Source organism: Maniola hyperantus, chromosome 1, assembly GCF_902806685.2.
Source record: "Maniola hyperantus chromosome 1, iAphHyp1.2, whole genome shotgun sequence".
NCBI lineage: Eukaryota > Metazoa > Arthropoda > Insecta > Lepidoptera > Nymphalidae > Maniola > Maniola hyperantus.
In genome coordinates this window covers 8,287,386-8,303,291 of record NC_048536.1, presented here as the reverse complement: position 1 = coordinate 8,303,291, position 15,906 = coordinate 8,287,386, and the positions used below count along the sequence as shown (strand labels likewise).

Sequence of the window (15,906 nt, the reverse complement as noted above, 5' to 3'; positions counted from 1 at the left end):
GAGCAAGATATGCAAGCAGTTATATTACTTACTTAGTAATAGGTAACTAATAACTATAGATTTAATTACTAGATCACGAAGATGCTCAATACCTCCGTCCGCGTGGATTTAGATTCCGGTATAAAAAGTAGCCTCTGAGCTGCAAGTTATCAAATCTAAGTACCTAGGTACCTACTCACCAATTTTATCATCATCGGTTAAATTGATCGGAAAACTGAACAGATAGACATACACACTTTCGCATTTCTAATATTAGTATGGATTAACTAGATACTTAGGGCCGTAAGATCCGTAGATGTTGGAAGGCCAGTAAGTATGTTCCGGCTTACAAGCATCTGACTGGAGAGTTATGTTCAGACTCCGAAATTGCCATTATTTAAACAAATTAAAAAACATGTTCATAAATAGCAAACAGTTACGGGTGTTATACGATTACATATCGTAGGTATATAGACACGGGAGGTTCGACGAATAAAAATAACTTCAATAGATATTGCTTTATTCATTAGTATCATAGTCGCAAAAGGTTAAACCTTTACACACTTGAGCTAGAACATGTATAAAATTATATCTTAGTAGTCACAATCACAGGAAGTTATATCGTTTTTAGAAGAAAACAAACTCAACAGTTTAAGAAGTCTTAACTATTACTAGAGTAGGTACACAACTATAATATCACGAGAAACTTTAACATTAAAAATAAATCTACTTGAAAACTCCAAGCTAGACATTTTTCCTACACAAAGACTTACCTACCTAATACAGTCTACGATATATATGAAACTTGGATGATTATTATTATTGAAATAGAAACTAATTATGTATCGTTATATCTATACTAATCTTAAAAATTACCAGGCAAAACTACAGAAGTTTTTACTATAGTATTGAATCCCTAATTAAATTATCTTGTCTCGCTCTAAATAATTATTTAAGTATGTATGCTAAGCCTAATAACTAAGCGACATCGATACGAATAAAGCTATACAACTAACTCAAATATCACAATATCGCTACTTAGTACAAGACACGTACAAGAATATGAAGATGAAGCAACAGCAACATCGACTACAGATTCATCTACAAACTGTTGGTAGGCATGTTATGTAACTGTAATTCGCGTATCCTTGCACGCGTATGACTACACCATAATATTCGGCTGAGATTTATTCCTAAAGTAAACCTTGCATATTTCATTAAGTAAACTATGCGTATTGTTATGGCATAAATAAATAAGCAGATTGATCTTAGTTATAAATATATGAAATAACGCCTGATATAGGTCCTTTTTGAAATCTACGATATCCAGACATGCCTATGTAACGTACCTACCTAATATAATATCTAAGTAATATTGCAGGATTAGGTATGTTCTCTAGTCATTGTTATTTTTAAATATACTTATAATAAAATTATGAAATTGTTATGAGTCAGTAATTCACAGTAAGCATCTACCGTGCTTAAATAATTTATTTTAACGAACAAAATATGTAAAAAGTGACTACGAGTACTAAATAATAGTCACTAGATAGGTAGGTTACTACGATGGTGTACTTCCTAATATGTGAATTAGGCAATAATATAATTATCCCTTCTATCCAAGTTATGTACGAATATTTGATCTAAGTCTAAACTTAATTTTACCAATTAGTGATTTTAACAAAGTGCTTTTATAATAAGGGTACTAAACGAACTAACTCAGATACATTTAATTAGTAACTTAAATTAATTTAGATGCTATTTAGATGTATCTTATATGCACATAATAATTATGTATAAGTAGGTAGTACATAGGCAATATAAAACTACAAATAAATAGCAACGACTTCTATATACCTACTGGTAACAAACTGCCATATTTTGAAGCATGCTCGTAAGCCGTAGGCGTCGTTTTAGCACAGCCCAAAGGTGCGTTTACATCGCGCCACTATAATATAGGAACGTAGTCTGTGCCGCCAAGCGCAGAATTCCTGTCACACACACAAGTGTACGAATTTGCTTCATTTTTAAAAATAGGTACACAAAATAGCTATGTATGAGCTTTACCTATCTTAAGTTTTGTGATATCTATGCCGACTGCATTTACAGGTACTAAAAAACTTAAGTGTAAGTATGCAGCAACTTAATCGCAACGATAAAGTTTTAATAGTTACCTACTTAAAATTATTTTATTTTAGGAAAGAAGTGGATGGTCTACATCTTCAACAGTATGCTGTTGAGAGGAGCGCGAAGCAATAGGAGCATCGCCGTTCGCTAGTAAAGTATCTCTGGCATTCACGTCGCAGTTTTCATCCATCTGTAATAAGATAGTACTTAAGCTGAAATAAATTAAGAACGTTGTTAGGGGCATGCTGATTTGTACCTACACCGAATAGGTATACTTTAACTAACGAATAAGTCAGATTTCAATTAAACTGTCAAAACCTTTCTAAAAACCCATTATTATTTGCATAAAATGAGGGTATAGTCCGCGACAGGTTGAGAAGGCAATCGGGGTATGAGGTGGGGGCACGTCCCGCACACCTGCACTTCGCCCGCGGTCGCCCGCACCGGGTTAGCGTGGGAGCTGTGTGGGTGTGCGGGAAGTTCCCTCCCCGATTACCATCTCGAGCTGTCGCATACTATTATATAGGATATTTCCTGAAAAATATTTTCTCGACGCTTTCATTTATTGAATTGTAAACACCTTTTGAAAACAGATAAGTAGATGATTCTAACTTGAACTTAAGTAAGTTTAAACATATATTTTTTCTTTAAAACTCGTTAATATATAAAGTCAATGTTAAAACTTAAATCTTCTACCATGCTTATACAAAAGAATCAAAAATCAAAATTCAGGCTAAGTAAGTAAACTATTTTCATTAACGGCCGAAATTAATAATAAATAATGTAATCAAGCCTACTTAGTAACTTATCGTTAGATTACGTATGGTTTATCAATTTTTGCCGTCAATCTTTTGCTTAGCAGTCTCCGGTGTAGTTTCTTCCATACGCAGAATTGCGATAACAATCCGGACTGCCTATCCGGATAGGGCGACCGAAGCAAGTCGGCCTGTCCGGGTAGACTGTCCGGATCGTAACAGCTTGTTCTTCTTTTAGTTTTTCACAGAAGGTCCTGGCAATTTAGCTAAAGTATAACGCGTCCAAACTAGGAATGGGAAATCGTGTCCGCCATATTTTGACGTTATAGCTGTCAATATAATACGATTAGGTGATACAGTTAGCAAAAAAAATATATATTTACAAAAGAATTAATCTCGAATGAAGATTATTTAATCCGAATGTACCTAGCCCTTGAATTCCACTGATGTCGGCATCAATCTCAGAGTCATCACATTTGTAATCATCACAGCTGCTTTTCCTTATAAAAATTGAACTTGAACTTTTATATGATCTAAAATATAACTACCACTGACCTCATCCTAATTTTCAAATACCTCTCTTTGCCGATCGAGACGCACGGAGTACGTCAGGGCAAGTTCCGGCCTAGCATGCAGTGTTATTATTTATTTTCGATACGTTTCACTTGATTTATCTCTTTCTTTGCCAATCATCCCTGCTTAAATAATAGTGCTTTGGGTTTTTATACAATATTGAACGATATAATTAAAATATAATCTAGAAAAAACCGGCCAAGTGCGTGGCGGGCCACGCGCAGCGCAGGGTTCCGTAGTCGCAATTATTATTTAACCTAGAAAAACAGATATAACTCCTTAACCTGTGAACCCTACTTAGCCATGATAGTTTTCCTTTAAAATTGATTATATTAACTACTGCTGTGAATTTTGCACGTTCCTATATATGAACTACAATTTGACTTATAGCCCCCCCCCCCCCCTCTTATAAGCCAAATTGACTTGACTCTTTAAAACATCATATTTTACAAACGGATCTAGAAATCGAAAAATTATGTTCCCACACCCACTTTGTCGGCGTGATTAATATTTATATGGCGAAACCTTCCTTGTTTACTACGGGACCCTAAAAAACGATTTTTAAGTTGGTATGCAAATTACTTTGCTAACCGTACTTTTCATATGACAGTTGACAGAATGTCTTTCCCACTGTTACTTTGGACGAATTATAAATAAATAAATCTTTATTTCCTCAGACATCAAAAGCCCACAATATTATGTTAGTAACCATCTTAACCTATGTTAGTAACTATATTATAATATAATGTATGTTAGTAAGAGACTTATTCTATGTTAGTTAATATAATTAATATACTTATTAACTAATGCAGACATCCAGTGCGCTTTGAGAGCGCTGTCCTGTCTGTCTGCTATCACCTTCAGGATAATGTTGGGACTTCTCTCCAACCTACTTTTGATTGAGGCGATCCTTTTCCGTATGATTGCGAAGAAGCCGTCTACACAGTTATCCGCAAACATACCGGACGCGCTACAGTACCGAGGCTGAAGATGTTATTATACTGGACTCGGAGAGCGTTTATAGATTTTTGGGTATAGTCAACCCACAGACTGCACGTGTAGAAGCTCTGACAAAAGGACTTGAACAAAGTGACCTTAACTTCTTTTGTGCAACGTGCAAATCTGCGAGCTATCATATTCCCTCTAACCGCCAACGCCCTCCGTTCCCTATCAATGTCACAATTATCTTTCATGTCTGCTGTAACCACATGACCCAGGTATGTGAACTTGGGCACCCTAACCAGCTCTGCACCGTACAGTCTCACTGGAGGTACATAGCTGGGAGAAATGCTACCCGCCGCAAAGACCATGAGCATGCTTTTTTTTACATTATATTTAAGTCCATGCTTTTCAGCATAGTCTTCGCACACCCGCAGCAAATCTCTCAGCGCGCAGACCGATGGGCTAAGCAGCACCATATCATCCGCGTAACTGATGTTATTAATAAACATGTAATCACATCTTTTTTTTATGTGTAGTAAAGGAAAATATATAACTAGGTACCTACATGTTGCTTTCTAACTTGCTAAAGAGCGCGTGACAATATTAATTATTATGCTGCCAACTTTGTTTTGCAAGTTTTGTGGCGTAATGTAGTCACTTTTAAGTAATAATATCATCGATGTCAAATAATAGTCAATCAAACATAAGGGAATTTCTGTAGTAAAATCGATATTTTTAATTTTAAGCTTTTATATTCTTGTGTAGTAAGAAGACAATAATTGTATTATGTTACAATATATGTTAGGCACAAAATATGTCAACGATACATTGAGCGGGGATAGCTTTGTGGTTAAGATGTTGGTCTTCGGCCTTGGTTCGATGCCTGGCACGCACCTCTTTTGGAAGCAAACAATTTTATCACTTTTATCGTTTTATAGTTTTAAACAATTGAATATTGCTAGCTTAAACGGTGAAGGAAAACATCGTGAGGAAACCTGCATGCCTGAGCGTTCACCATAATGTTCTCAAAGGTGTGTAAAGTCTATACCAATCCGCACTTAGCTACCGTGGCGGACTATGGTCAAAGCCCCCCTCATTCTGAGAGGAGACTCAGTAGAGGGCCGGTGTTGGGTTGATGATGATGATTGGTGATTTTATTTATTTATTTATTTTTATTATTCATGTACCTACCAAAAATTGTAGTTACAAAGTAATAATAAATTAAGTTACATCGGAAATGCTTATCTCTAAACAGAGATTTCTTCCAGCTTCCCATTCAAGGTTGTGAGTAAGGCGTATCAAGACGTGGAATAGGTCTACGGTACTAGAATCTAATAAACTACATAAATATCTTATAATAAATACCCAAATCAACTTATATACAATTATAATACTTATCATAAATAATTATATACATAATATATGAAAAATATAAATACATATAATATATAAAATACTCTATATTAATTTTGTATTTGTATTTATTTATTTATTAAAGAAGAATATTTGCAGGTTACAACAAGTTTGGTGCATTCATAAACTTTAAATAAGTTTTTCCGTACACCAGTGCCGTCGACAGTCGATAGGTACCTACACGTAACATTAATTTATTGTTATACTTAATACTTAACAGCTAACTAACAATTACTTAATATAAACTAACAACATTAAGCTAAATGTGGGTTATTTTAAACTTACTATACATTAAAAAATTATTTTAAACTTAATATCCTCAGTGATCCTCTTTTTTGTGGAAGGAAATATAACTAACAATAGAATAATGGATTAGGTACAATGCTGCTGAGTTTAAAACATTATAATCTTCGTTTACAACAGATAGGTAATCTAAACAGAAGCGTCCTGTTCAAGGTATTAGATTCATCCAATCTAAACCGCATTTGGGTCGGGGTTAGACGTAATTAAATAATATTTGGATTATTTACTATGTTAAGAGGCTAAGGGCATATTATGGTTTTCAACAATCGTGTTATCGGTAAGGTTGGGTTAATGCTAAGTAGTATCTATAGGTGCAATCGTAAATCATAATTCATAACATTAGGCAGGTAATTGGCGAATAAGCCATTTTTCTATGAATAAAAATGGCTTATTTGCCCACTCTACAAACCAATGACGATAAATAGTTACAAATAAGATAACTATAATATAGAAGGCCGGCAACGGTTCCTCTGATGCTACAAATGTTCATGGGTGGCGGTAATCACTTAACATCAGGTGATGCTCGCTATTTTAATTTAAAGATAAACTAATTGAAAAATTGCAGCATACCGCCGCGGTAGGAGCGCCTATAATAATAATTCGTGCTCAGTGATGAGTAAGTAAGCAGCAGATAAAAACGCATGAGAATAGAAGAGTGAAGAACCAAGAGTCCTAGTTTTAAGCCTAAGTTAACATATAACATATCTACTAGGTATTTCAGTATTTCAAAATCAGTTTTCTTGAAACATATAATTTAAATTTATTTTCACTCGTAAATACGTGCCGTTATAAAAAATAAGGTACCTACTAAATAATACTTTTCTTAATTTTTAGATAATAATATTCAGTCATAATAATAACCAACAACCTAGTAGTATATCATTCCTGCATTTCCAAGCTCTGATTGCTTGCTTAAATTATATTAAAGTAGAAACTGTGCGATTTAATAAAGGTAACCTGGCATGGAAATTGCACACATAAGTACCTAGGTAAGTTTTAAAAAGTTTTACAGCATTTTATAGCAATTTTTCCATGTTTACTTACATTTGACGTATCATTCGACCCAACAACTCCTTCCCGTTTACCCTGCAAGTAATACGTCATCAACTGCCCCTTTCCCTTGACAGCAACAAGACCCCGCTGCTCGAACCAATATCCAAAACTCTGGAGGATCTCACAAGTTTCTTCAGTTACCTATAACGTGTTGGAATTCTTATAAGACAAGTTAATAGATATTTACAATCACAATTACGAAGGTATAATTATAATAATGCACGATTTAAAGATTTTAGATATATTTAGTAAAGTTCTTGCTTATATTTTTACCTTTCAATAAAAATATAAATTTTTCGGGAAAATTTTCAGAAGCCTTCGCCTGATGCACAACCAATTTACAAGAAGATATTGTACAGAATGTTATATTGGAGCGGTCTATTTTATATTAAAAATAGTAGCCACGTTAATCATGAACAATATTCCCCTTTCCCTTCTAACCAAGCGTAAAGTTTGTACGACAATAGTGCAACAGGTGGGGTTTGAATTTAAACCGCCGACCTTTCAAAATTCAGTGCGCCCTAATCAGTTTCTACACAGCATCGTACCGGAACTCTAAATCACATGGCGGCGCAGTTTTTTCGGTAGGGTGGTAACTAGCCTCCCACCAGACCAGACCCAGAGACTACAAGTTCCCAAATTGCCCCTGCTGGGAATCAAACCCGGGACTTATAAAACCACAGCCCTCACCACTGTACCGAGGAGGTTATCAGACTTTTTGTACTGCGTTCTGAGTCGATAAATTAGCCTGTATTCTTTACCTGTATACAACCAGCTTTGCCAGTGCTCTCCATACGCGATGCAACATTGACAGTATTCCCCCATATGTCATAGTGCGGTTTCCGGGCTCCTATCACACCAGCAGTGATGGGGCCGTGATTAACGCCCATTCGCAGCACGAAGTGGTTGAACGATTGCTCATTGATGGCCGCGAGCACTCGTTGCAACTCCAATGCGAATTCTACAAGGCAAGCCAAGTGCGCCCAGCGGACCAGAACACCATCAGATGGCTAAAATAAAAAGGTATAAATTATAATATTAAATATAAAGATATAATTATTATAATATACTAAGTCATATTATAAATGCGAAAATCTGTCCGTCTGTCTGTCTTTGTTATTATTCATTATAGGCACACGCTTGACCACAATCACACCTGATGGAAAGTGATGATGTGGCCCCGGGGCACAGAAGATATAATAGTACGTACCCGTAAGATGGGACGCGTTTACCTAGAAGATGCCTATTCACTCTTGTTTTAAAGATCGGCTATCTTGTATATGTTTATGTTATATATATATCTAATATATTAGGTATATTATGATTGTAATTGGTATGGACTAAGAAACAGCACGTGCCAGACCTTCGTCATTTTATAAAAGCTGAAAGTTTCTCTGCGTATTGTCCCCAACACTGGGAGGAACATTTGTTTCGATGTTTTTTTGGATCATAGTGGCTTTGGGAGATAACAGGTAACAAAGGTGTAAAAAATCTTACGTCAAAGTATAAAGTCATTTTTTAAATATTTTCTTCACAATAGTATTAGAAATCACGTCATGCATTTGCATGCATGCAAGTTTCAGCAGTAAAGGAGAGACTTTGCCAATTCCGCCTTCGTCTCTCTATCTGCTAGCTTTTCACGGCCCATGCTTTTAACCGATTTTGATGAAATATGATTCACTTTCAGTGAGTTACCTTACATGTCGGGGACAAACATAGGCTATTCTTTGTTCCAGAAAATCAAAAAGTTTCTGCAGGGATAAAACGTGTATCTACGCGAACGGGGGTGATCTGTGAAGCGGACGAATTCGTGAGCATCATCTAATAATAAGGACATTATTTTTTTCAATTAGGTAATGTCGTACATTATTGTTCTACTTCTACAAAAAAAAACATCAATAAAGTGAAATAATTCATTTAAGTAGGCTTGAAAAGAAGTATATGGGTAGGTAAGTTTGTACGCGAATCTTACGAAACGAGCAATAAACTATGGTGACATCATAGATTAATTATTGGTCTCGCTCCGGTGACATATTCGTAAAATTTCATTTCGTTTAATATGACTTACCTGCATTTGTCGTGTGGGATTTAGGCCTGACGCAGCCATGTATGTAGAGCTTATAGTCTTTATTTTTATGATGTCTTTACTGAATTTGGAGTCTTCTAATAACTGAAAATATACAATTAACAATATTATTATTGACCTCGAAAAGCATGTAGGTAACTAGATATTTATAGACTCTCAATTATTCTAATAATGTTTTGTGGTTATTGTTGATTGATTGATTTTAAAACTCTATTGATTAAAGAGGTGCATTGTCGCTAGGGCTGCTAACCCTAAGCAAAAATACTTTTTAAGGTACAAAAATAAAGAACAACGCAGTTCAGTGCAGTCAAAAAGTAAAAAATTAATTAATTAATTACCAAATATATTATGTATACAAGAGTGAATGTAGTTCTATAATAATATTTTTGGTGCCGGTGCCAATTAGCTTATTAGCTGCGCGAATGTCTATACTTACTTCATTTTTTTTGAGACTCCACAATGGCACCTCATTGATATATATAGGTATATTTTAAGGTTGCATCCGAAAACTAAATTAATGCTCATTATCATATTATTTTATATCTGTTCCATTATACGCAAACAATCGCATAACACTTTTGTATATTTTAGTAAACAATAAAACTAGCAAATGTCAAAATAGATAAACTAAAATATTTTCACCTAAGTAAGGTACTTTATTGTTCTTACTTTTTACAAAGGAAGTTTGTCCAAAATAAAGTGCGTACAAAACTTTATTATAAAGTACAAGTGGCAACCCTAGTTGTCGCATCGTCACAATGTCAACCTTGTTACGGAAGTATAAATTATTAAAAGAATTAATCCATAGAACGAATCCAATGAATCATACAAAACTCTGACGTGACGTACCTATAGTAACAATCTCCCTGTGATATTTTATTTTTTAAATAGGTAGGTACCTACTGTGAATCAGTTCAGATCTCTAATATAGGTAGGTACCTACTTACTTATTTTCATTTACATTAACAAAATAATAGCGGGCACTTACGAGATCGAAGTCCGATATAACTTCGTTGAGAAATCGTAAACATTCTAGGCCTTGATTATTAACCGTTTCTTCCGAGTAAAACTCTGTAACAAGTTAAAATACACCGGAATTAGAAAATACCGGTTAATAGTTTATCGATTACAGATGGTGTGAACAACTTTATGACTTTCCGGCTCGGCTACTGTTCTGTTGTAAATCAAGATAGGGCTATTGTACCTACCTATCTACTCGTACTCTCATTAGAGAAAAACATGGTGTAAAAATTTTCGACTCTTACTCTTAGTTTATAAATCTATTACGGTACTTGAGAGTAATAATGTGAAGTTTAAGTTAACAAACGGTTCCAATTCAGAAAAACCGGTCAAGTGCGAGTCGGACTCGTAGACAAAGGGTCCCGTATCATCGTACCTATCTTACAGACAGTAGGGTATTAACAGACACGACAGATACACAGATAGACCACGAAGTGATTCTACAAGGGTTCCTTTCTTTCTCTGGAGATTCAGAATTTTTAAAATATTGAAATGAGGGGAGGGGAGGGGAAGGGGAGGGGGGGAAATGAGAATGAGGGGCGACACGAGACGCGACGTGAGATGTCTCGGAGATTCGTTGTGGTCATCAATGACAAACGGCGAGTTGCGAGACGGGATGCGTGGTAGAATAATGTGTAATTATGCAGAGTTAGAAGAAACGCAAGCAGAAATGAGAGGCAATAGACTCAGTACGTAAATCGGATGCTCAAGACCAGGCAAAGTGAGCGGCAAAATAAAATAACCATGGGCCATGGAGGTAAAACGCCATGTGGAATAAGATGATGCACGCTTAGATGAAAGATCACAACTCATGTACAATCGCTTTTGTTTTGCTTGCCGATTGATTATACCTGTCGAAATTAATACATCATAATCAATCTTATCTGTAATCTGTCGATAGGTTACTTAGCAACGATGTTATAATTATATTAAAAATCGAAAAGTCTTTTTTGACTAACGACATCGCTACATAACTTATCGGCAGATTATTCGGCCGTAAAAGATAAAAATATAAGTACTGTAAGAGAAAAATAATATAAGTATTTAGAGGTTTAACTATTCAACAAGCGTTTAAGCGCGTGTTTAATTTAAAACCTGATAAGTAGATATTCCATGCAAAAACGGACACAACGACAAATTAATCATCAGTTAAACTTGTTTACCTGTAAAATTGGGCATGGAGGCGAAGAGAACGCCCACTTCAGCGTAGCTCTGGCTGTAGAGGTCACGGTGGTGGTGCCGCGCGCCCATGAAGTGGCGCGCCACGTGCGGCGGCAGCACGTTGTGCACGAGCGCCTGGTTGCGGCGCCGCAAGTCGCTCGCCTGCTCCGCCTGCGCGCGCATGCGCTCCCCGCGGGAGTGCCGTGCGCGCTCCAGCGCCTCGATCTGAAGAAATATCGCGTTACTATTGTACGGGAGCGGTGTGCAGGCTCGACCGTACCAAAGGGGAGATCTCCCACCGAGCGGTTGGTTGTGCTCGGTAGCGCCAGCTGGGCCGACGGTTATGTCTTGAAACTTCTATATATAGTCCAGATTGCAGAAAACTCTGTTATTGCGAGTACTGTCGGCGGTACATTTGTTCGGGACTATGTCATCGATTGAACAGCGCCATCTAGTTTCTATTGTGGCAACCGCCACATCACTCCCCTCCGAGACGAACGCGTAGTGTGAAGCAGTGAAGAGAGGTGGCGTTGTAGCGTGAAGGCGTGTGAAGGAAGGGCAATGGCTGCTAACCAACCAGAGAAGCGGTAGACCAGGACGCTTGTAGCTGGTGATGGAGTGCAGGGCCATTGTGCCCCGAAGCTGTGGCTACATCCGTCTTACAGGCCTCGATGTGCTTGCTGTTGCTGCTTGTAGACTTGGAGTTTGGAGGAGACGTCGGCTTGCGGTGTGTGATCCAAAGGTGTTGCGGTGTATGCGATCACCCTTGATCACGTTGAGTGCGCAGTGCGGAGTGCGGCGGTGTGCGGTTGATCTTCGATGACGTCGGCTGTTCTAGTGTGCGATCACTCTTGTATCAACGTCGGCTGTTGTAGTGTGCGACCACTCTTGATCACGTCGGGGTCACCAATGTACGGGAGCGGTGTGCAGGCTCGACCGTACCAAAGGGGAGATCTCCCACCGAGCGGTTGGTTGTGCTCGGTAGCGCCAGCTGGGCCGACGGTTATGTCTTGAAACTTCTATATATAGTCCAGATTGCAGAAAACTCTGTTATTGCGAGTACTGTCGGCGGTACATTTGTTCGGGACTATGTCATCGATTGAACAGCGCCATCTAGTTTCTATTGTGGCAACCGCCACACTATAAAATATACCCTTACGCATCACTCACGGAAAAAAATATAGACATAACTCTTAGGCAGCCAGGTTCTCTCACTGTTTTCCTTCACCCTTAAGGCAAATGATATTTAATTGCTAAAAACACCGAACTTCGGTCAAAAGAACAATATAATTACTTACGTATCTGTTGTAAAGGAGCACCACTATCGCTATCATAAATAACATCAGTATGTGGCGACCGGTATGGATCTGAGCCCTGAAAGGAAGTTAACTACTAAATTATTCAGGAAAAACTTGGCGAGCTTCATTTTGGATTCTAGTTGACCAATTTCGATCAAAGTTGGAGCAATCTACAGCTATATATTTAAAAGGAAAAGCTGACTGACTGACTGGCCTATCAATGCACACCTCAAACTACTGGGCAGATCGGGCTGAAATCTGGCATGCAGATAGCTTATGACGTACCTAGATATCCGCTAAGGATTTCAGAAAATTCAACTCCTAAAGGGATGTGAAGTTTGTGTAGTGCACGCGGACGAAGTCGCGGGCATAAGCTAGTAGGTAAGTATGTAAAAGGAAAAGCCGATTGTCTGACTGATTGACTGACTGACTGACTGACTGACTGGTTGACTTACTGACTGACTGATTGACTGACGGACTGACTGATCTATTAACGCACAGCTAAACTACTGGATGGATCGGGCTGAAATTTGGCAAGCAGATAACTATTATGACGTGACCTCCACTAATAGAGGATTTTTGATAATTCAACTTCTAAAGGGGTAAAATAGAGGTGTAGCAAATGTTAAACCCCTATTGTTAACCCATATCTTTGTAATCATGCTCACGTCGATATTTTTGTTAAGCAGTTTCTCGAAATAAATAAGTAAATTATTGGTGAAACTTACAGAATGTTGTAGAGAGCTTCATCAAAGTCCGCTGTAGCGTTGTACGGCAGGCGGAAGGGGTCGCGGTCGAGCGTGGGGCGCGAAGTGAGCAGCGCGGGGTGTAGCGCGGCGGGCACGGCGTGCGCGGCCGCCAGCGCGCCGAGCAGCGCGGCGCGAGCGCACCCGCCCAGCGGAGACACCCACAGGGCACCGCACGCCGCCCCCGCACCTATCTTTATATAAACGCCTCGTCTTTTTACCAGACTAAAAGAAGGATCGCACTAAACTAGGATTGAAAGAAGGAGATCGCACGAGTAGCAGTGCATCAGAATTCACAGCCACGACCACTAAAAAAAGGTTCACTAATGAATGACAAAAAACGTATGACAAATTATCAGTTCACCAAAAACTTTTGAAAAACTAATCAAATCACAAACGTCGTATATCGCAAACACATCATTTTTAACCGACTTCAAAAAAAGGAGGAGGTTCTCAATTCGTCGGAATCTTTTTTTTTTTTTTTTTTTTTTTTTTTTTTATTTTTTATGTATGTTCCCCGATAACTCGAAAACGCCTAGACCGATTTTAAAAATTATTTTTTTGTTTGAAAGGGTATACTTCAAAGTTGGTCCCATTTCAATTTGGTGAAGATCTGATGAACATCTTCGAAGATAGATACTGGAACTCCTCAACGGATAAGAGTAAATTGCTCGCGATCAGTGTAATAGCTTAGTAAACAGTAGACTTTTAACCAGTCATAGCATTATTCCATGGGGCCACTAAAAATTGTGAAATAAAAAATTTTTACAAAAAAATAAAAACCGACTTCGTTACACAAACACTAAAAATTGAAAAATAATTTAATTTATTACCGAATATATTATGTATACAAGAGTTAATATAGTTCCATAATAATATTTTTTGGGGTCGGTGCCAATGAGGTGCCATTGTGGAGTCCCATAAAAATATGAAGTCTAGACGATTCGCGCAGCTAAAGCTAATTGGCACCGGCACCAAAAAGTATTATTATGGAACTATATTAACTCTTGTATACATAATATATTCGGTAATAAATTAAATTATTTTTCAATTTTTAGTGTTTGTGTAACGAAGTCGGTTTTTATTTTTTTTGTAAAAATTTTTACAAAAGATTATTTGACAAATATTCTATTCACAAATATTTTACTTTGCAAATTTGCTGAATGTTAATATATCATTTAAAAATTTATTATTTCACCAAATAATTTGTTTTTCAAATTCGCGATTTTACAAAATAATAGATGATAAATTTATTATTTGATAAAATAACTAATTTACAAAAAACACACAAAAAGTCTGTTTTGCATACATATGCAAACTCCTATGCAACGCAGCAATAATATCATGGGGCTCCTCTTTTCTGGGTGATATTAAAAGAAATAACCCACGCACTTCTAACCTAACCGTTCCGAGTCGGAGTGCCCCAAGTCTCGAGCTCGCTTCGCTCGCTCTTGATGGTGGGAGCGGGGGGGAGGAAAGAGACCCCCCATTATAGTAAGCGGTCTCTTCCGTCGGCCCGGTCGACATATAAATGATTTGGTGAATTCTTAAAGTATTTATCAAACAGTTCATTTTATCAAACAATTCAGCGTCAATATCAAAAAGTGCGATATGTTGTTTTATTAATTAACACGATTAAGAAATCAATTGCTTGTCAAATGATATTTTATGAAATAACAATTTGTCTGGTAATTTGTTTTATCAAGTGAATTATTTGTAGAAACATAAGTTTTATAACGATTATAAAATGATTCATAATTTTGCCAGACGTTGTTTGGGAAATGAAACTTTGTCATTTGTTTTTTGTCAATTGATCGGTCACCGTAATTAATAGCTCAACCAGTAAAGGAGTGGACTGAAAACCGAAAGGTCGACGGTTCAAACCCCGCCCGTTGCACTATTGTTGTACCTACTCCTAGCACAAGCCTGACGCTTAGTTGGAGAGGTAAAGGGAATATTAGTCATTTAACATGGCTAATATTCTTTTAAAAAATAAATAAAAAAATCCTAATTTATTTATAGCGAAGTAGCTATAAAATTGGGTTGAATGATTTTAAAACAATTAGTTATATGTTTGTAAATTGTAAATAACTTTAAGCACTGTCGATAAACTTACATGATAATAATACGAGGGATGAATACATCGTCGTGCTCCACCGTGCGCAGGCGCATCGTCTCGTATCCCGTCTTCGGCTAGTGCGGTCTCGAAGTTACCACAGATAATCTGTTTATAACAAACAGCAGTAGGTACTTCATTTAAAACAAATTAATTAATTAGAAAAAAGTTCGTGGCAGACAAAAAGAGCTCCTAAAATTTTCATCAATAAATATTCACTCAAATATTTCTGCAAACATGATCATATTACTTTAGTAAGTATATCGTATAATACGCATATTTACCATATGAAAAGCACAAGCAAATAAGCTTTTTAAATTATAAAGTAGAGAGT

At 37.0% G+C, this 15,906-nt stretch overlaps 1 protein-coding gene across 7 annotated transcripts in view; it reads right to left on the bottom strand.

Annotated features, from left to right (window-relative positions):
* Nucleotides 1–482: 482 nt before the first annotated feature.
* Nucleotides 483–15,906, bottom strand: part of Ac3 (Adenylate cyclase 3) — a 30,480-nt gene continuing 15,056 nt past the window's right edge. For 6 of the 7 annotated variants that reach the window (XM_069509403.1, XM_069509428.1, XM_069509414.1 and 3 more), the window contains 9 exons: nucleotides 15,573–15,680; nucleotides 13,439–13,650; nucleotides 12,711–12,786; nucleotides 11,415–11,637; nucleotides 10,220–10,302; nucleotides 9,214–9,315; nucleotides 7,907–8,155; nucleotides 7,137–7,286; nucleotides 483–2,296 (listed from right to left, as the gene is read on the bottom strand). In XM_069509403.1, the coding sequence (XP_069365504.1) occupies nucleotides 2,174–2,296; nucleotides 7,137–7,286; nucleotides 7,907–8,155; nucleotides 9,214–9,315; nucleotides 10,220–10,302; nucleotides 11,415–11,637; nucleotides 12,711–12,786; nucleotides 13,439–13,650; nucleotides 15,573–15,680 (1,326 nt within the window). In that variant the 3' untranslated portion in view covers nucleotides 483–2,173. Of the gene's footprint in view, nucleotides 2,313–7,136; nucleotides 7,287–7,906; nucleotides 8,156–9,213; nucleotides 9,316–10,219; nucleotides 10,303–11,414; nucleotides 11,638–12,710; nucleotides 12,787–13,438; nucleotides 13,651–15,572; nucleotides 15,681–15,906 lie in introns of all 7 variants that reach the window. The other variant, XM_069509432.1, reaches the window with a different exon arrangement.